Source organism: Crotalus tigris, unplaced genomic scaffold (genome assembly GCF_016545835.1).
Source record: "Crotalus tigris isolate CLP2741 ecotype Arizona unplaced genomic scaffold, ASM1654583v1 scf7180000017630.2799268, whole genome shotgun sequence".
Classification (NCBI taxonomy): domain Eukaryota; kingdom Metazoa; phylum Chordata; class Lepidosauria; order Squamata; family Viperidae; genus Crotalus; species Crotalus tigris.
In genome coordinates, this window is record NW_024096524.1 from 279,613 (window position 1) to 300,653 (window position 21,041).

The 21,041-nt window shown below is 39.2% G+C and overlaps 1 protein-coding gene across 2 annotated transcripts in view; it reads left to right on the top strand.

Annotated features, from left to right (window-relative positions):
* CNDP1 (carnosine dipeptidase 1) overlaps positions 1-19,185 on the top strand; it is a 36,249-nt gene extending 17,064 nt beyond the window's left edge. For both annotated transcript variants that reach the window (XM_039334395.1, XM_039334396.1), the window contains exons 5-12: positions 7,172-7,260; positions 9,150-9,350; positions 11,784-11,868; positions 12,936-13,096; positions 14,822-14,986; positions 15,946-16,087; positions 16,569-16,716; positions 17,150-19,185. In XM_039334395.1, the coding sequence (XP_039190329.1) occupies positions 7,172-7,260; positions 9,150-9,350; positions 11,784-11,868; positions 12,936-13,096; positions 14,822-14,986; positions 15,946-16,087; positions 16,569-16,716; positions 17,150-17,234 (1,076 nt within the window). In that variant the 3' untranslated portion in view covers positions 17,235-19,185. The remainder of the gene's footprint in view (positions 1-7,171; positions 7,261-9,149; positions 9,351-11,783; positions 11,869-12,935; positions 13,097-14,821; positions 14,987-15,945; positions 16,088-16,568; positions 16,717-17,149) is intronic.
* Positions 19,186-21,041: the final 1,856 nt, after the last annotated feature.

Consider the following 21,041-nt stretch of genomic DNA (forward strand, 5'->3'; position numbering starts at 1 on the left):
GACAAAAACTATCCTTAGTTAGTAATCAGTACCATTCTTTGCAGCAGTAGTTTAATAAATATCAGAAGTAAACATGTTTATCATATCTCAGTAGACATTGTTGCACAGTGAATTAAGAATTAATTAGAATTAAGAATTGAAGTAGAAAATAGAGGAGTAAGAGCTCATAAACAGAATTAGATCCTGATTAATACTAGAAGGCAGCAACACAACAAAGACTACTCACCCAGAAAGGACAAGGAGGACTGCCTAAGCCCTAACTACTCAGCTTCAAATTGTTTCTCAGCAACCTGGCTTCTACTATTCTGGAGTGAAAGCTACTGCAATTCAGAGACAGAAGCTTGAGCTCAAGCAAAAATACAGCTTTGTAATCTTAAAGGTTCCCTGTATTCCCTTTTCCCACTGTGAGCTTCAGAGAAAGATTAACCATCATCACTCCACGTGAGTTGCCTGTGAGAGACTGAGCACCATCACCCCACGTGAACTGCTGTTGCTAGAGATTGACTACCATTATCTCCTGCAAGCTGCTGCTGTCAGAAACCAATAGCTATTACCTCACATGAGCTGCTGCTGCCAGAGACTGACCACCATAATCTCACGCAAGCTGCTGTTGCTAGAGATTGACCACCATCATCTCATGAAAGCTGACCACCATCACCTCATGCAAGCTGCTGTTGCCAGAGACTGACCACCATCATCTAATGTGAACTGCTGTTCCCAAAGATTAACTACCATCTCACGCAAGCTGTTATTGCCAGAAACTGACCATTATCATCTTGTGCAAGCTGCTGCTGCCAGAGATTGACCACTGTTAAATCCGTGGGTTAAAAGCATTGCGAGGAAACGAATGGTGTAATAGAACTGTCACTACGTGAGTAATGCCCAACGTATCCCATATGTATTCCAACGTATCCTGGAGCTGGAAGACCAGCAGAAAGGAGACCCCCGGAGACGGAGCCAGCCAGTCGCCATTGCCGCATCGGCACCACCCAGCTGGAACCTTGCGGGAGGACCGCCGCCGCCAGAGGATGACTGTAGAGGGAGGAGGAGAAACACTAGGCCCTTCTCTCCTCGTGGCCTCTGGTGGGCTACACCTTTCATCGTGTGGCCATGTTTGTCCGGCCTTGCGAGACCAGTGGGGCCGCCACGCACCACGGAGGGCCTGGCTGGCACCATCCTGTTGTCATTGCTGCCGCTGCTGCCGGGGGGGGGGCTGGCCCTTTGTGACTCTTGACCTTGATTCTCAGAATCTTTTAGCTAGTGTATGCTGATTGTATGATTGTTTTTTAACCTTTTTTAGTTTATTGTATTGGGGTGTGTATGGGTGTGAGTGATGGAGCTGGGAACAAGAACTGGTGCCCCCTCTGCTGAGTGTGTAAACAGAAGTGGAGGGGGGGGGCGGATGTACTTCCCGGCTCGATTTGAATGTGAGATGTGGCCTGCCGGGAGGGGGGGATGGTGGGAGGGAGACCTGCGGGGTGGGTGGGGAGTTTTTGGGGGTGGAGGTGGGCCGGAACATCCCGGTTATTGTAGGGAGAGGTAGATATGGCGGGAGCCAAGGGGTGGGCCATCTTCGGGGAACAAGGACTCACTGCATTAGAGCGATTACCTGTTCCGACCCCTTAGACTCTTCTCCAATACCTGGAGAGGGGAGTGTTCAGGACCCTGGTCTCAGGTTGCTGCTTCTTAATGCCAGGTCGGTTATTAATAAAGCCCCCCTCATCCGGGATTTGATACTGAATGAGGAGGCCGACCTGGCATGTATTACTGAGACCTGGCTGGGCCAAGAGGGAGGTGTTCCTCTCTCAGAGATGTGCCCAGACGGGTTTCAGATAACGCACCAACCGCGACTCCAGGGAAGGGGTAGGGGAGTGGCGATTCTTGTCCGAGAATCCCTGAGACCTCGCAGGATCCCAGCCCCAGAGGTTGTTGGGTGTGAGTCCCTTCTCTTGAGGTTGGATTCAAGGGTTCAGTCGGGTTTGTTGTTGACATACCTGCCTCCCAGCTATGTGACAACAGCCCTGCCTGAGCTGCTGGAGGGGGTAGCCGGGTTGGCGGTGGAATTCCCCAGGCTTATGGTGCTGGGGGATTTCAATTTGCCGTCACTCGGCGAATCCTCTGGTGTGGCTCAGGAGTTCATGGCTTCCATGACAACCATGGACCTGACCCAGATAATTCAGGGTCCGACCCATAGGGGAGGACACACGCTTGACTTGCTATTCCTCTCGGGGCAGTGGAGACGTGATTTCGATTTAAGGGGTATAGTCACTTCTCCCTTGTTATGCTTGGATCACTTCCTGTTGAGGTTAGATTTCTCGGTCCTACTCCCCCACCGCAGGGAGGCGGAACCGATTAGATGGTTCCGCCCCAGGCATTTAATGGACCTGGAGGGGTTCCAAATAGCGCTTGGGGGTTTTCCTGATTCCCTCCTCCACGAACCAGCTGAGTCCTTGGTCTCTGCTTGGAATAAGGCGGCATCAGGGGCGTTAGACTGGATCGCGCCTTTGCGACCTCTCCGTAATTGTAGATCCCGGAGGGCACCTTGGTTTACCGAGGAGCTATGGGAGATGAAGCATCAGAAGAGACGTCTAGAGCGACGCTGGAGGGCTAGTAACTCCAAATCCGACCGGACACTTCTAAGAGCCTATATTAGGACTTATTTAGTGGCGATACGAGCGGCAAAATGTTTGCATTTTTCCGCATTTATTGCGTCTGCAGAATCTCGCCCCGCCGCCCTGTTTAGGGTGACCCGTTCCCTACTTAATGTTCGGGAAACTGGGGAGCCCTTACAGGGTAGAGCGGAGGAATTTGTGCAATTCTTATCAGACAAAATCGCTCGGATTCGGACAGACCTAGACTCCGATTGGGCAGGGCCTTTTGAGATGACTGGGGCAGGTCTTAGCTCAGTTTTATGGGATGAATTTGAGTCTGTGACCGCTGAGGATGTTGACAGAGCGGTGGGAGCAATGAGCGCCTCCACTTGTTTATTGGACCCATGTCCTTCCTGGTTGGTCTCGGCTGCCAAGGAGGTGACACGAAGCTGGCTCCAGGTGTTGATCAACGCTTCGTTGAGGGAGGGGTCTTTTCCACAATCCCCGAAGGAGGCGGTTCTGAGGCCCCTGCTCAAGAAGCCTACCCTGGACCCGGATGATTTAAATAACTTCCGTCCAGTCTCCAATCTCCCACCCTGTTGGTCTTCCGTAAGCTACTTAAGACCTGGCTTTTCCGGCAAGCCTGGGGTTTATAAAACCTTACCCCTGGATGATTGTTTTTGTATTGTTGTTTTGTTATGTTTTATGTGTTTTTTATTGTTAGCCGCCCAGAGTCCTTCGGGAGTGGGGCGGCTTATAAATTTTAAAAATAACATAAAATAAATAAATAACCCTAGATCCCTTCTTATTGGCTTATGCACCAATGCACAACTCCCATTCCCTTTCAAAGCGTTTTGTGTCGACTTCAGGATAAAGGCTTAGGAGGTATATCTGGCAGTATTTTTTTTGTGTGGACAATATTTCAGTCTCATGAAATGAGTCCTGTGGGACATCTCTAATTCTATACTTTGTAGTTTTCTCTTTATAGAAGAATCGAATACTTCCTTGATTGTTCTCAAAGAACTCAGTGGGTTTTGGCTCACCTATCCTTAAATCATTAACGGTTTATGTAGCCACATAACCTCCTGGCATGCTTGTGCTGCAGATATCTATTTACCTTGGTGGAAGATTGGGCAAAATATTCTTGTTTGCTTGCCCAACTGATCATTATATAGGAGGATCTGTCTGCTTGTAAACTTAAAAATCTTCATCTTTTCTGTTCAATATGCATTGATATAGCCTATCATAATTAATATATATTATATCAATTTGGTCTTGCTATTGGCTAGAAGTCTGAGATCTAAGTATGCAGAGCCTTTTAGGTAATTGCCCACCCTCTTGACTCAGATGTAGTCTCCTTTGCTTAATATATTCACATTTCTATACAAAATCTCAACTGGTACAGTAGTGTCCATTTTTTTTTCATTATTTATACCTACAGATAGTCATTGGGTTGCAATAGCTATTGCAATTGGGAACCCTGTTGCTAAGTAACGTGGTCATGAAGCATGATGTCATGTCTCTTAGCAGTGGAAATTCCAACAGTCCCAGTTGCTATAATTAAATGAGGACTATGTAGGTTGTTAAATGAGGACCTTATATGATCATGACTTCCAATTTTCTGTCAACTTCCCCATTGATTTTACTTATGTAAAAAGCTAGCAGGGTACATCGGAAATTGCCCAGATTGCAATCATGTGACTACAGGGATGGCCAGAATTTTGTGGACCCATTGTAAGTCCTTCTTCACCACTGTCATATTTTGAACAGTCGCTGAATAAGTAGTCATAGTCTGACTACCTGAACATGACCTTTCCAGTTGCAATCTTTTATTTATAGTCTTCTTCAGGGGCTCATTATTTGCAATCTGCTTGACAACAGATTATTAAATTATTTACAGAGGTAAATATGTCTGCCAGTCATACCTGAATCTGAAATAAAGACAAGAATATAAGCTTTATCATGCATGAAGGCTTGCTTGACAAACATCTGGTTGAGCTTCTCCAGCTGCTTACTTCTGGCCCTAGATTCTCTTCTGAAGTTTGCACACTAAATCATTCTGTCTTAGTCCTTCAAATCTGGGTGTCTGTTGCATGTATGTCCTCAAAGATCTCTCTCATGGAGAAATGCAGCCTATATCAAATGAGATCTTGTAACTTTGATCAAAAGGAGCTCTGTTTATAGGAGATATATTTTAGGAATAGGCAAGGTCCAGCACTTAGCTAACTCCTTCCTGCCTGAAACAAGGTTCAAGAGAATGTGCTTGATATATGTATGCCGGAGGGAAAAGGAAGAAGAAAATGAATTCAGATTAACAAGGTAGAGTTATCAATAGAGGAAACCGAGTAAATAATTCACTCTCTCTCTATATATATATATATATACTGTATACATACTATCCTTGATTTGCTGAAGAGTCCATGCCATTGAATTTACACTTTTGACAAGGACTAGATATGATATGTAATATTCAGTTAATGCTGGGGGAGAAAGTAGCTTTCTACAGTTTAGGGGAGATACTGTAGTTATTGCATATTCTGGAATGTCTTTGTGCTTTATAGCTGGGATGGGGTATGGAGATAGACTCTTCATATCAGCAAGGATATGTAGATGGAGCATCAGCAGCTGTGACAGCTTGCTGCTTTTATCAGGGTGATGATGTGAGGGTTGCAATGCTATGCTGCATGCTGTGCCTCTTTTGTACGTGGATCTGATGTCACATAGAACATGCATATGGACTAGGTTTGTATCCTAACACACCCAAATGATTTGGGAGGAAAATTGTAAAGAGAATTACTGAGGCTAAGCTTGATACAGGTATGAAATATTCTTTTTATTTTTCCTACCTTCCATTATGCCCGTGATGAAAATAAAAAAGGAACCTTTTGTAATAAGAAATAATATTTTATAGTGACTGAATTTAGAACGGTCTAGGCCAGGAGTGTCAAACTGCTGGCCCACGGGCTAGACGCGTCATCCAGAAGCTGCGCCCACCCCATTGCCGGCAATAGCAAAACAGTCTCGATACGTCTCACGACGTCATGTGATGTTGCGAGTTTGACATGTTTGGTCTAGACCTTTTACTGAATATAAATGAAAGCAAATAAGATTCGGATTAAAGCAGTTTTTCTCATAGTTGAAGTTTTTCTAAGATTCTAGAAGAACTATGGCAATCTCAACTGAGACTGAATACAAAAGGAGCCCTAATACTTATTGGATGAAAATATCTTAATGGATTATATCAAGCATGAGCAGTTTGTTTTGACCTAAGGATATGCATGTCTCTGAGTGGTATGCTGGGAACTATTCTGTTAAAAATGCATGGAAGCTACACAAAAAGAACATGAATTGTACTCTAATGCATTAAATGTAGAAATATAATTGTGCCTTTAAATTTTTTCTTTGTTCTGTCATATTACATATTACAATTACTCTTCCATAAATTGAAATCCAATGTATGCATGTAATCTGTGCCTTTAAAATGGCCAGTTTAAATCCATTTCTATTATTTTAAATAATTTTCCTCTTCTGCCATATGAAAAGAATGAGTTTCCCATTTACTATGAATCCCATGTACATGTTCAAAATGTACAGCTTAAATATATTTCTCTCATGCATTTAGTAAAATCTTTCTTTGCATTAAAAGCCAAAAAGCAGGGACAACCTTTGCTATGGCTTTGGGACCAAAGACACTGAATACACACACAGTCCTGAGTCTGTAGGTTCTGCACCCTTGTTGCATGTAGTGTCATTGCACATGATGGAGAGAAGAAAAAAGCAAAAGAGCGTACTGCAGTGTATGGTGCCATCCATTGACATCATCTCTATTTCCAGAATGCTTGAGATCTCAAATAGATCTTGTAAGTGTTCTTTAGAAATGGTAGGCAGCTGCAGTTCGGCATCTCTGTTTGGAAGCAGAGGCTAAATGAAATAAACTTTAGAGTAGAGTATGCTTTGTAAATGGCTGTTTCTTCCGTTTAGTAATTTTGTGAGAAGGTAAGTCCTCTCTCAGCACCATTTTGTAAGATGCCCCTTGGCCCAACACTCCAAATCTGCTCCTCAGCTCAACACAGGTGGGGATACCTGAAAAAGGATGCAGCTAATGAGTACATTGTAATTGGACAAAGGCATTTTTGAGCAGTTATCCACTAGACCAGGAGTCTTCAAACTTGGGCCTTTTATGACTTGTGGACTTCAACTCCCAGAATTCCTCAGCCAGGAATGCTGGCTGAGGAATTCTGGGAGTTGAAGTCCACAAGTCATAAAAGGCCCAAGTTTGAAGACCCCTGCACTAGACTATTCGAAAACAGTACTTCCAAAAAATACAAAGCCATTTGGAGTAGGCAATTCTCTTAAGACTAGTCACTCTACTGGATAGAGATAGAGTTTATTCAGGCACTTTAACTCTCTCAAATTATTTCCACCACTTCTTTAGCAGAGAGTTCCTCAGTTGACTTCATATCCACTGACAGGGAGGGGGAGAGGGGGAGAGGGAGGGAGGGAGGGAGAGAGAGAGATTTTTTCTGTTTTTAGCATAATCAGAATTTTCAAATTTTAATATCAGTTTCCTTTATCCTAAGGAAATCTGTATGGGCGTGGAGCAACTGATAACAAAGGACCTGTCTTAGCCTGGATAAATGCTGTGAGCACATTTAAAGCACTAAACATAGTAAGTAAAAATGCGGTCTTGAAGAAAAAGAAATGTTTTAAATAATATTAAAAAAGAGCAATTGGAAAAGGCAGTTTAAATTAGGGAAATATCAAGGAAGAGAGATTCAACACTCACCTAAGAAATTAAAGGCTTACCTGGTCTGGCATTCTTCATCACATAGGAGCCAGCCAAAGGCCTCATGGAATATCATCTGCAAAATAAATTCAATTGTTCTCTGTGTGTGGTTCTTCCCAAGTAAATGGTATTTCATGGACTTATTTTTGGATTCCGAAAGGGTAGTCCATAGTCTATCATTGTGTCTAGTTGCTATTAGCATTATTGAGATTTGTGATAGCCACTCCACTCCAAAAGATTCTGCATGGCTGACAACATCCAACTTAAAAACATAAGGATAATAGCCCAGACAAAAACAGTTATAATAATTAAAAATATATGATATGAGGTTTTCTTACATGTTAACCTCAGGCTTGGGGACAGAGCCAGGTCTTAAGAAACATTTGGAAAGCAGGAACTCTAGGTCTGTGACAGAAGAAGACATGCTTCCTTTGTCCCATAAGAGGACAGCATTTGAGAGAACTTGCAGCACATCTGGTCTGCCTGAATACACTGGATAGGCAAAGACAGTTGGAGATAGGCAGTCCTTCAAATAACCAGGCCCTATGCCAGGGGTGTCAAACTGCCGGCCCGCAGGCTGGATGCGTCATCTGGAAGCCGCACCCACCCCATTGTCGGCAATGGCAAAACTGTCCCGATATGTTGTGCGACGTCACGCGACATCACGAGTTTGACATGTCTGCCCTATGCCATGAAGGTCTTTTTAGATGACCAGCTTAAATTGCACTCAGAAGTCAAGTGTAGCCAATGCAGCTCGCCTAGCATGGGGTATAATGAAAAGTGTGTGTTACTTCTAAACTGGTGACCATCAACACATCTGGTGGAAGTGAATTTTATAGTTCAACTACACATTGGATACAAGTGGATTTTTTAAAAAATTCACATCTTCTTAGATTCTGGAGAAGATAGTTTTCAAAGAGGAACAGTACATAAGGAGAAAATCCTAATGTAGTCTGGCCATCCAGTGTTGTATCAAATAGGAAAAGAAACACCAAAGAATAACTTGGAATGAGATGGTCAGTTTCTTATACAGTTAATCAAAAATAGGAGAGTGTGAGTTGGGTGTCATTCTTTCAGTATATTGGCATACTCAGGAGGATCAGATTCCATTTAAAACAGATGTAGTAGTCTCGTTCATAAATAGTCGATAAGTCAACAAGTCCTAGAGACACATGCAGTTGATACAGCATGTGATCATGCTTATGACAGTAATATTCCAGGCTTCTAATTTCCCTTTCTTTCCTTTGTGATTTCTCAGAGAGGCTAGTCCACAGAGCACTTCCTTTTAGTCAATTATACTCCATTCAAGCTTTGATCTCTCCAGTTAAAACGGGTAGGAAATCTGCAGCCTAGGCCTCTGTGAATCAGCCAAGATCTGATTTGCATGTACACTTTAAATAATGAAATCAATTTGATCCCAAATGTTGGTTTGATCTTTTATATCTGTGTGTTTGTGTGTGTGTGTGTGTGTGTGTGTGCGCGCACACACACACACACATTCGAGAAAGGTTGATTTCAATTTAGTTCAAAGGCACCTGATTTGTTGAGACAAATCATGTTTGTTTTTTACACCAGAGAACAAAAAATGCTTTATCTCAATGCCACAAAGATCTTTATTGAGGCGAATCACTAAGGTCTTTGTTGAGGCTAATCCAAGCCACATTGCAATGAACTGAACATCAGCTTATACATTATAATTCTGTCTGACATTAAATGGAGAGTTCTTTTTTTAAAATGGTTGTTTAAAAGGGAATGTATTTATTTTTAACCAGGATTTACCAGTAAACATCAAATTTCTTATTGAAGGCATGGAAGAAGCAGGATCCATTGGACTGGAGAAATTGGTTGGAAAAGAAAATGAAAAATTTTTTTCCAGTGTTGACTATATTGTGATTTCAGATAATACTTGGCTTGCCAGAACAAAACCAGCTCTTACATATGGAGCTAGGGGAAATGCCTGCTTCTCAGTGGAGGTAAAAAGACAAAACCAGAATTATTTGTGACTAAAATACTCTGATTGTATTCTGGGGGAGTTTCTTTGAAGCTGATTAGATGCAAATTTTACTGTCTCTATATAACTTTTCCCAACTTGATGCCCAATAGATAAATTGGATTACAACAAATATAATTTCACTTTTTGATGGGAATTTTGTGATATATATGGAGAGCAACAGATTATGGAAGGTTACTATAGAACAAGAATGGATATAATCTGTGTTGTGTTTAGAAAATTGAATTAATCCCAGGAAATCTTAGGAGCAACCTGGGAAAGCTCTCAGAAAGTCTCAACCAAATTCAGAGTTGTAACTGAGAATACAATTGCGATAGCACTTAAACTTACCGTAAATGCCGGCGTACAAGGCGACCCGGCGTATAAGACGACCCCCATCTTTATAGCCGGGCTGCATTCCTAGAACGTCGTCTTATACGCCAGAAACTACCAGTATTTCCGGCGTATAAGACGACTCGGCGTATAAGACGACCCCCGTCTTTGGCGCCGATTTCAGCGGTCGCGGAAGTCGCCTTATACGCCGGCATTTACGGTATATACCGCTCCACAGTACTTTTCACCACTCTTTAAGCTGTTTACAACATCAGCATATTGCCCCCCCCCCAACAATCTGTATTTTACCGACCTCGGAAGGATGGAAGGCTGAGTCAACCTTGAGCTGGTCAGGATGGAACTCTTGGCAGTGAGCAGAGTTAGCTTGCCATACTGCATTCTAACCACTGCACCACCACATTTTATGACAATGAGAGATGACATCCTTCAACTCTATGGAGAAAAGGAAGGATATAAAAGTAACTAATAAGTAACAGATGAACTACAATCCTAAAATCCACCAATCAGATTAGATGAAAAAGAATAGTTCAGCTGAGTGGAAGAACACTAAAACCCAAAATCTTTAAGCATCTGCTAAGATCAGTTATTTATAAACGATGCCAAGATCAAGTTTAACAGTATTTCAAAGAAATGTTCACTCCTAGTTTTCTTTATTCTTTTTCTGCAACTCAGTTTAGGAGTAAGGTTTATTGCTTTTCAGCTGCAGTCATTGTTAGGTAATTGAGAACCAGAAATCTATGCTGACTTACTGTGAAACCTGAGATTTACTAATAGATCTTTTTCTCACTGCTTCCATACAGGACATCTTCATTCTCTGCACCTTTTCTGTTCTTCTTCTTAACTAATGTAAGACTATTCCCACAGATTTAATCATCAGCCCTAATCATAATCATACATTTGAATTTCTTTTACTGTTAAGGAAATATATATGCTTATTTATCATGCTTATTTCATGTGATTATTTATCATGCTTATTTCCTACACCCTGTGTAAAGAGATCAGAAGCTTTTTGAGCTACCTCATTTTATTTTCAGGGTCTTTTGAAATAGATTAAGTGTAAAAGAATAGTGAATATTGAATATCACTAAAAGAATAGTGATTGCTTTATAATACCTGACAGACATTTAAAACTGAGCTTCCTTCAATCAGAATCAATGCTTTTTATACACCATTATACACTGGCTACAAAATGATGGTGGGCAAATGGAATTCTTGGATTGACAGCTACCTGTATTCTTGGCTCATTACAATAGTAGCTTTTAACAGGAATTGTAGCTAGCATCCCATGTATAAACTAGGGCTATTTTCTCACTTTCTGTTCTCACATAAACTAGTTATAAGGACTCTCCCATCCAGGATGGTTTTCCATTAGTTCTGTGAAAAACTGAAATCTATTCTAGTCTGATATATGTTTTGCTGAGGAACCTTAAGCAGGATTTCCAATTCCAAACATTTCTGGATGGATGGTCTCCTTGAGTCATGAGCTGTGATGGCACAGTGGTTAGAATGCAGTACTGCAAGCTACTTCTGCTGACTGCCGGATGCCTGCAGTTTGGCGGTTCGATTCTCACCAGCTCAAGGTTGACTCAGCCTTCCATCCTTCCAAAGTTGGTAAAATGAAGACCAGATTGTTGGGGGCAATATACTGACTTTGTAAACTGCTTAGAGAGGACTGTAAAGCACTATGAAGCAGTATATAAGTTATTGTTATCACCTTTCACCAGGTGGATGATCTCCTTGTTAGTGTCTTAATCTCTAGGAATATACTTCAAAATATTGTGGTTATTGATTAGTCCAGTAAACATAGAGATATGCATGTTTGTTATTTGTATATTCCTTATTTATAGAAATAACCACCTTAAACAACAATTCAGATACAGCAAAGGCAACGGAAAGTTTGAATGTTGGAGGAATTTATGCTAACTAATAGACAAAATACAAATCATTTTTTAAATAATCTTGGTGCAGGCCCACATAAAACACCAATACTATAAATTCAAAATTCATATAAATGCTGACCTTATCTATGTGATAGCTAACATGCTGTCTTTATTTAATTTAGGTAGAAGGTGGTGAAAAAGATCTTCATTCAGGAAGTGCAGGTGGCATCATCCATGAGCCCATGTCTGATTTGCTAGCTCTACTTGGTAAAAAAAGAAAATTATACATTGTCTATATGTAATTGTTAGCCAAGGTTTTTATTGATGGGAGTGTGTGTGTGTGGGGAGGGGGGTGTCTCCCATTTCATAACACCTTTAGTACCATAAAAGCCAGAAAAGGGTTTGAAAATGCTTAAATGCGTTCTTCTGATGATTTCACAGCATTCCTGAGTAGCCTCCTGCAATCCTCCAGAACAGGAGTCTCCAAACTTGGCAACTTTAAGACTTGTGGACTTCAACACCCAGAATCCCTTATGCTGGCTGGGGAATTCTGGGTGTTGAAGTCCACAAGTCTTAAAGTTTCCTGCTTGAACAGAGGGTTGGACTAGATGACCTCCAACTTTATTATTATTATTAAGTTGCCAAGTTTGGAGTCCCCTGCTCCAGAAGATTGGGAAGCTGAGGTTGTGATCAATACTCAACTCTGTCACGGGGTACTATAAACCTACAGATGACTGATGCTGCATGGAAAAATGCAGAAGTTGTAAAAGGCTTCCCACTAATGCCAAATGTTATTGTGATATTTAAGATCTTAACCTCAAGGCTAAAACATTGAAGTGGAATGCTAATCGGAACGTGACATGAGGCTAACTGATGTTATATTGGCTGGTATAATTTGTATAAAGATTAATCGATACAAAAGCTTAAATTACATAAAATGTAAATTGGTTTTGTTTAAATCAATTTGTAAGGCAGAAGTAAACCTACCAGAATATATTACTTCCTATTTCAAAATGGCCCTCCTTTATTTTCCATTTGCACCTATATTCCTTGGTTAGATGGTGTCATTAATGCAACAAGCGTGAATTTGGGCAACTCTGGGAAACACTGGAGGACAGGGAGGTTTGGCGTGCTATGGTCCATAGGTCTGTGAAGAGTTGGACACAACTTAGCAACTGAACAATAACAACCTATATTCCACACGTAGCATAATAATATCTAAATCATTGGTTTCTCCTCTCCCTTATCATATTAAAGTCAGGCAATATCTCAGTTTCATTGAACAGTAAATACATATGATAAAATAATGATTACAATTTATTTTGGTTCCATAGACAATCTTGTAAGTTCATCTGGATATATTCTGATCCCTGGAATATATGATGATGTGGCTCCATTTTCAGAAGAGGAGAAAAAGCAGTATGAGTTGATAGAATTTGATGTGGAAGAACATAAATCAAATCTTGGAGTGAAGGAATTCCTTTATGATACCAAGGTACAGTAGTTTCAATAATGAGAAATGGTTACAAAACTCCTCATTCGCTGGGCAAGACCTATGGTAGATTCTGTCCTCTTTTTTCACAAAAGCAGAGAAAGAGTATAGATGCACAACTTTTGATTAGTTTTATTAGGAATTATCCTCTTGGAAGTACTGGGTGGGAAAGAAAATGAAGGCAGGCATAGGAGAATAAATAAAAGTAATAGAAAGACCCAATAATGTTGCCTTTAAGAAAAGTCTGAAGAAAAATCATTTAAAATATATGCTAAAAAGAAAGTAAGTACTAATAAAAAATGAAGCTCAAATTTGTGACTGTGCCCCTTCGTATTAATGTGCTTTATCGACATAATACTGATGTTTGCCTGTTTTTCCTTGTTGAAGCTGTTTGAGTAATTGGTGTTCATTTTGTTTTTGAACTGAGTATTTAATACCTTGATAAAAATGTGGCAATGAATTATTATTAATAGTTTAGATAATTTAATCACAATAGATCTGCTTCTTCATTACCATTATCATAGATGGTATTTACTATTTCCTAGTTATTTGGGTAGAAAGGAAGACCAGGTCTAGTATCTAAATTCTAGTTCTCTAGTTTTATCCAATATTTGTCTGATTTCTTATTTCCAAAAATGATTTTATATTTTTCAGTATAAATAGGAAATAAATAGAAAGCACATTTAGTGCTTTCTGTGATTTTGTAAATCAGTTTGCATAACAAGAGATAGTAAAAGTTTCAACCCATCATGTTATAAAGAAGCAATAAAAACAAGATTAGTTCTCAATACAATTATTTATATTTATCTGCTTTCCAAAGATCTGGGTAGAAATAAGGGGAAATGTCAATTTTATTTCTCTTGTTAAGTCAACCTAACAGGTAATTGTTTAGAAACAGCAACTTTAATAACCATCATAGACCCATTTTCAGGTTGTAAAATTAACATTTAAATGACTTAGACACATAATTTTGGTGTGAGGAAGCAGAATCTCAACTATAACCCCACTATGGTCATAAAAAAACCCTTCAAACCTAAGGTTTACATTGGATGGCCTTGCTCCAATGGTAAGTGGAAGTATCCATTCATACCTATCTTTGTGTGACATTATGCCCCTTTGCAGATACCTAGCTTGCCCCTCTGCTCATCCCAGTCTCCTTTTAAAGGTGTTGCCTCTGATTTGAACAAGATAGCCATTCCGCTCTAAATTTGCTGGACACCGCTGACTTGCAGGCTTCTTGTGAGGAACAACTGTCAGTTGTGGATGAGCTCAAGTCCTTTCCTTGCCTGGAGAGGAACTATAAACTCCCTGTCTATTTGATGGTTCTTCATTCCATTGCTATTGTTAGTTCTGTTTTTATTTTCATTTTATTTCTCCCCTGGGAACTGACCATTCCTATTCTCCAAAGATCAAAAGAGGGACAAGGGAAGCACATTGAGACATGCAGTATTCTATTCGTATATGTTTATAATAAACATAGCATTAACGTCAGTTATTTTGCTTTCCTAGTCTAGTCTATGTTAGATGGTTAACCTGTGCTTAATATTGTCGACTATCTATGATTGGCTGTTAACCTTGATTTTAGTCATGTGTGAGCAGTCACTGAAAAAGTAGTGGAATAGGAGTAATTTTTAAAAGTATCCTGAAAGCGATATCATTGCTCACTAGCTTTACTGAATACACTCTGACTAAAGTTTTCTATTTGGCTTTGTTCATTCTCTTTTTAAGGAGAAAATACTCTCACATATGTGGCGCCTGCCATCTCTCTCTATTCATGGGATAGAGGGAGCTTTTTATGAACCAGGTATCAAGACGGTTATACCATCAAAAGTCATAGGAAAGTTTTCAATCCGGCAAGTCCCTCATATGGATCTGTCTAAAGTAGAACATCAGGTAACATTTTCTTGAAACCTCATGACTTTTATTGATCTTCAACAAAATTCTGAGTGGCTTAGTCTGACAGTTTTGGTACTAAGCTTCTTTTTCATAATGAAATATGAAAAATGAGCAGCTAAGCAAAACATTGAATTATGTGGAAAGATCTTGATATCAGGGATCTGTCATCCTATTGATTATTCCATTCTCATGTTATAGTATAAGCTCTAAACAGTTTGGTGATAATAGGCCAAGAAGACTGATGAAAAGCTGACTTCCTAGATCAAATAGGTGAAATTCAACTCCATGCCTGGTTGTTTTTGGTTCCTTGCCTACTAAGCATTGCTGGATTATTATGCTTTCTTGAGCCAGAATTAGGGGAGAAACCAACCAATCCACCAGCTGGATCTGTTTTCTTTCAAGAAAGGCTTTTTTTATTGACTTGCCAGTTTTTAATAGCTTGTGAGGGCCCAGTCTATGGATAACAAGAAGGATGTGAAGAGATTTGGTGTAACTGCAAATTTCACATTTCAATATTGTTTGATCACCAAAGGACACATCTCTTGCCAAAATCACAGCTCTCGCTCTCAGATTGTTCAGTTGTGGTCAGTGGAGGGAACTAAACTGCTTGCAGCCCAGATTCTGGGTGCAAAGAATCGTGACACTGGCACAGACTGAAGGCTGAGAAGAGAAGCTCTAACTTGAAGAAAATTAAAGAACAGCAGAGAACTCAGAAGGAAATTGAAGATGAGGCATAGAGGGCTAATGTAGCCATCTGTGCATGGTGGTGATAATCCATCTCTTTTTATGTCCTTTAATTGGATAGTTGTGACTATCATCTTGATTTGGTTGAGATCCCTTCTCCTCCTCCCACCAATCTGCTAATCTAGCTAATTCATTCAGTTAGAGGTTTCCTGTTTTGATCGACACACAATATAAGTAACATTTTTAAAGATCATAATTTATTTCTATTTTAGGTGAAAAAACATTTAGAAGATGTATTCTCTAATCGAAGAAGTCCAAATAAACTGACAGTATCTATGCTAATGGGTGCAGTGCCCTGGATCGCCAATATCAATGATCCTCAGTATACGGCTGCTAAAAAGGCAATCAGGAAAGGTTTGTACTGTTTCAGACATTGCAGTTTCTTTGGCATGTGGCTTTTCACTGTCTTTATAAGGACCAGCAGCAAAGGCTCATCATTTATATTATACTTGTGCACTTAAAGTTTTAGAGAACTGGAAATAGAAGATTGTCATATACAGAAAGAAGCTACGGTTCAGTTACACAATACTTTTGTTCTATAGGACATTTCAAATACCACATCTGTATGTTGTATCATAAGCACTTTTGAAGGGATTTCAAAAGAAATTATGATAGAGATCAGGCAGGACAGCTTTTTCTCATGTCTTTTCAAACTTAAGCACAGCAGAGAATTGGAATTGCTCAATTAGTTTCTATGCAATGACTCATACCTAAGCATCTTCGGATGTCTATCAACACATACTTTACCAGTAATTATATCTTGCTTTATTTTTAAGTTTTGCCACCACAAAAAAAGTTACATCATGTGTATATTTTCTCCTTTCCTATGTTTTAGTTTTTAATCAGGATCCAGATATGATCCGGGATGGATCAACAATTCCAATTGCCAGAGTGTTCCAGAATATAACAAAGAAGAGTGTGATGATGCTTCCAATTGGTGCAATGGATGATGGGGAACATTCCCAGAAAGAGAAAATAAGCAGGTCCAAAATTTAAATTAATTTCATATGTTAGCATAAGACAATATAAACCATAAACTCCATTTCCTCATTTATATTTTGATCAGTGGTGTGGATGATTATCGAAAGGGATCATTATTTCTCTGTCCTCCATTTTGGCGTGCATTAGTACCTGTCTCATTTCATAGAGTTTACAGAGGTCTCTGGTTACATAAATTTGGTTCATATTTTGTGTTAAACTAATATTTGTTTTTTAAGTATGATTTGTTGGCTGAATGATTCTAATGTCTTTGAGACATAATATTAAGCCAAAAGCTATTATTTACTGAACAAAATATCTAGGTTCATATATCAAACTCAGCCTACAGCCCAGTTGTTTAGAACTTCAAAGCAACCAAGCACCTTTAACTTTTAGATTGCTTGACAATTGTTTTTCTTTCCTTCCTTTCCTGATCAGATTTAACTATATCAATGGAACGAAGATGTTTGCCTCCTTTTTACTGGAGATTTCAAAACTTCAGGCTTCCAACTGGAAACAGTAATGATGATCCATAAAACTACAGCCTTAGTATTTTCATTTATTTCTTATGTTGAGTTGCAGTTCCCAATGCACATGGTGATGCTGTATGAACTCTTCCAGAAATATATTTTCAGACTTACAAATTCTTATAATATGTAGCTAAGTATTTCTTTCTCATTTGCTTTTTGCCCCTTAAATGTATGTATTTCAGTAAGAGAAAGGCTGGATTCACACATTATACTATTTATTGAATGAGCCGGTGGATGAGTTCATATAAACCCAGGAATGGGCATCCTGCAAGCTCTATATGGTGCCTTATATTGTATTTGTGTAATCTGTAAGTATCCACCAAATTTGTGGCAAGATGGTTGAAAAAATCAGCATTTTTTAGAAATTAAAAATGACAAATAATGTTGGGAATGGGATCACAAAGATTCTAGCAGATGAAACAGCTAGTTTGGTGACCATGTTGTGCCCAAGTCCTGCTGCTCAATTCTCTATTTGTATTTTTTAAAACACTGGTAAGGCTAAATAGTGCATATAAATATTATCAATATTATTCAATGTTCAGACTACTGTTTCGCTAGCATATTTATCTCCCATGTGGGGAGTACAACTATTCTCAAGCACAATAGCCTATTAGATTCTATCTGAAATAATCTATTAGATTATATCCACTGCATTTTTAGTTTGAGCTCAATTATTTTCTAAACAGTATTGCTACCAATAATAGATTTTAATTCTGTCATAATATTGTGTTGAGTGAACTGTACCAAAAATGATTTCAGCAATACCAATGAAATGGCTTTGTTGCTTGTGGTAGAAACTAAGCCATTTTAGGAGTGCAGTGCTCACATGGTTAGGATGCTGGGTTGATGATCAGCAAGCCTGTGTTTGAGACCCAACTGCTGCTGTGTGGTGGGGTGTCATTTGCTTCAGCTCCTGCCAACCTAACAATTCAAAGTGAGCGATTGTGAGTTGATAGGTATCACTTCAGTGGGCACATTAGGGAAACAAAAAAGGAACTCCTAACTGGGCATCCCCTGGGCAAAGCTAATCACCACCTGTCACAGGCTAATCCTTTCAACCTGGAAGGGCCTGAGGTGCTTCCAACATGAATACAATGACAAGCCATTTTAAGAATTTTGGAGTAGCTTTGAAAAGTAATTACAACATTGAATTTGTTTTAAAAAAGAGAAACTAAAGAGTCTCACACCTCTTTATCTTTAATAAACCAAGTTGAATGTTACAAAATGGTATGCAAAAATCTGAGCTAATTGAGAATTCTATTATGCAAGAGAGCTGATCTGATCTTTTTCTGGATTTCAGTTTTTAACTTTTTTAGCATATAAAATCATTTTGTAATTTGGCAATACACATACACGCATTTTTCTTTCTCCTATTTTTATTTTGTTGCTTGCTAAAAGGTATACTATTTTTTTTTAAAAAAAACCTGATATTATACACATTTTAGTTATTTTTACAAAACTTACATCCTTCTAAAAAACAAATGGATGGTATAATCTTAAAAAAAGGATCAATCAACAGTGACAATATAATTTGTATTTTTATTTTAAAAGACCTATGCAAATTCCGATAGTCTGCTAGAGATTAAAAACTGATCTCATCATTTGGACCAAAGAGATCTAGGCACCACTGAGATAGTTATGTTTAAAATAATTTCTCATTTTCCTGGGATGGTTATTATATTTTGGGGTTTTAATTTACAATAATTATGGGAAAGTAAGTGACTGAAAAATAGGCAGTGGTTTGCAATTCCCAAGTTCTTGAGATAAAAAGCTGGGATTAATATATTTAGTTTATTATTATATATTATATATTCATCTAAATCAAAAGAAAATATATTTTGATATTTACTGTCAAAACAGGAACCGTCTATTGCTAATTTATGTTTAATTTTAAAAATCATTTTTGTAAAGTATTTACAAAATTAAAGATGCAAGTAATTTTAATTATTTTAGCAGTTATTCAGTACCGTACATGTGTTTTATGGTATAATGCTGTCTCTTTCCTTCAGTTCTTCTATGTGGTAGCTTCTTTTTGAATAGTCCTCAAACACTATCCATCAGATATATATGAACAGAAATACATCTAGATACATCAGATTATGTAAATTTGTTCTGCAGTATTTGCAAGAGTTCATAGGCACTTTTCTATTTGTTCTCCAGGATTTTAGTAGTTAGAATATTAACTGGTTGTTCAGTGATACAAAATGAATATGCTGTATTTGGGGTTTTCATTCTGAACACGGAATGCAGGAAACTAATGAAAAGTAGAGGCAGTCCTTGACTTATGCCCTTTTGTTCAATGAGAGTTTGGTAAATATGACGACCTTGGAAATGGTACTTTACGGCCCATAAAGCATTTCTAGCCATTGCCCCATGATCATGTGATTGTGATCTGGATGCTTGGCAACCTGTTCACATTTATGATCAGTTGCCAAGCATCCTGTGATCACATGATTGCTATTCTGACCCAAATTTAAAAGTGTTATATTTCAAATCCAGTCAGATAGTTAACTCAAAAGAAATGATCTTATAATAAACAAATATATTTTAATGAGAAAGATTACTTGCGTTCACGTTGAGATTGGTGTTGCTGGGAATACATGTTTGTTCATCTTTTAGATCTTTCCTTTAGGTAAGAAGATGTTGCTCTTTATACCATCTTTATGCTTATAGGGAGACCTTCCATGGCCCATGCTTCTTACAGACAAAGAGATTCCCAAGTGGCTTGTGTCCAGGAAGTCTCCCAATGACCTTTGGAACTCCTCCCACTGACCCATCCACATACCTAGCATTTAACCCAATAACTGCCAGACCTTCCAACATAGAGCTGGGCCATTTGCAATCTTCTCTGCTGTCTGCTTTAGGAATTTCATGGGGAAGCCGGCAGAGAAAGTTGCAAGCTGGTGTTGCCTGCCGAGAAGACTCCCTCTCATTTCTCCGGGCTGGCTGAAAGAGCTCCTGCCAAGGGAACATGAACTCCTTTGGTGGGGTGCAACAATTAATCAGAATTGGAATAGAGCTGGAAGGGACCTTGGAGGTCTTTTAGTCCAACCCCCTGCTCAAGCAGGAGACCCCATACAATTTGAGACAAGTGGCTGCCTAGTCTCTTCTTAAAAATCTCCAGTGATGGAGCAGCCACAACTTCCGAAGGCAAGCTATTCCACTGGTTAATTATCCTCACTGTTAGGAAGAAGTTTCTCCTTAATTCCAGGTTACTTCTCTCCTTGATTTATTTCCATCCGTTGTTTCTTCTCTTGCCTTCTGGTGCTTTGGAAAATAGGCTGAGCATAGAAAATAAATGGAGCACAGATTCCCAAAAATCCAGGCTTATGGAGGAGAGCTAAACTCGGCAAGTAGCTCTTTCACTCCATCCATTTTAAACCTGAGAATGCCGGGATTGCGGCCATTGAGCGAAACAGTCCCGTGGCCATCTCACTTAATGACCATTTCATTCAATGACTGAGATTCTGAGTTCAGTCAAGTAAGTCGTAAGTCAAGTACTACCTGTATACATTATATAGACAGCCACACACGCAGGTCTTCTTTGAGGACCCTTTTCTACTATGAAAGAAACTTCTTCAAATTCTGCACTTTGAAAGAGAAGCTGTGTTAGGCAGTGATTCAGTGCTTCTTGAAATCTCCTGAAGCATCGTATGGCCAAAATAGGAATTGCTTGCAGCATTTTAACAGACTCAACTATTTTGATGCTAATTAAACTGAACACTACTGAAACTAAAAACAATAAAAAACAATATGTGAGAATTTGCTTGTGAGACTAAAGGAAGCCACAAGTTTTTATT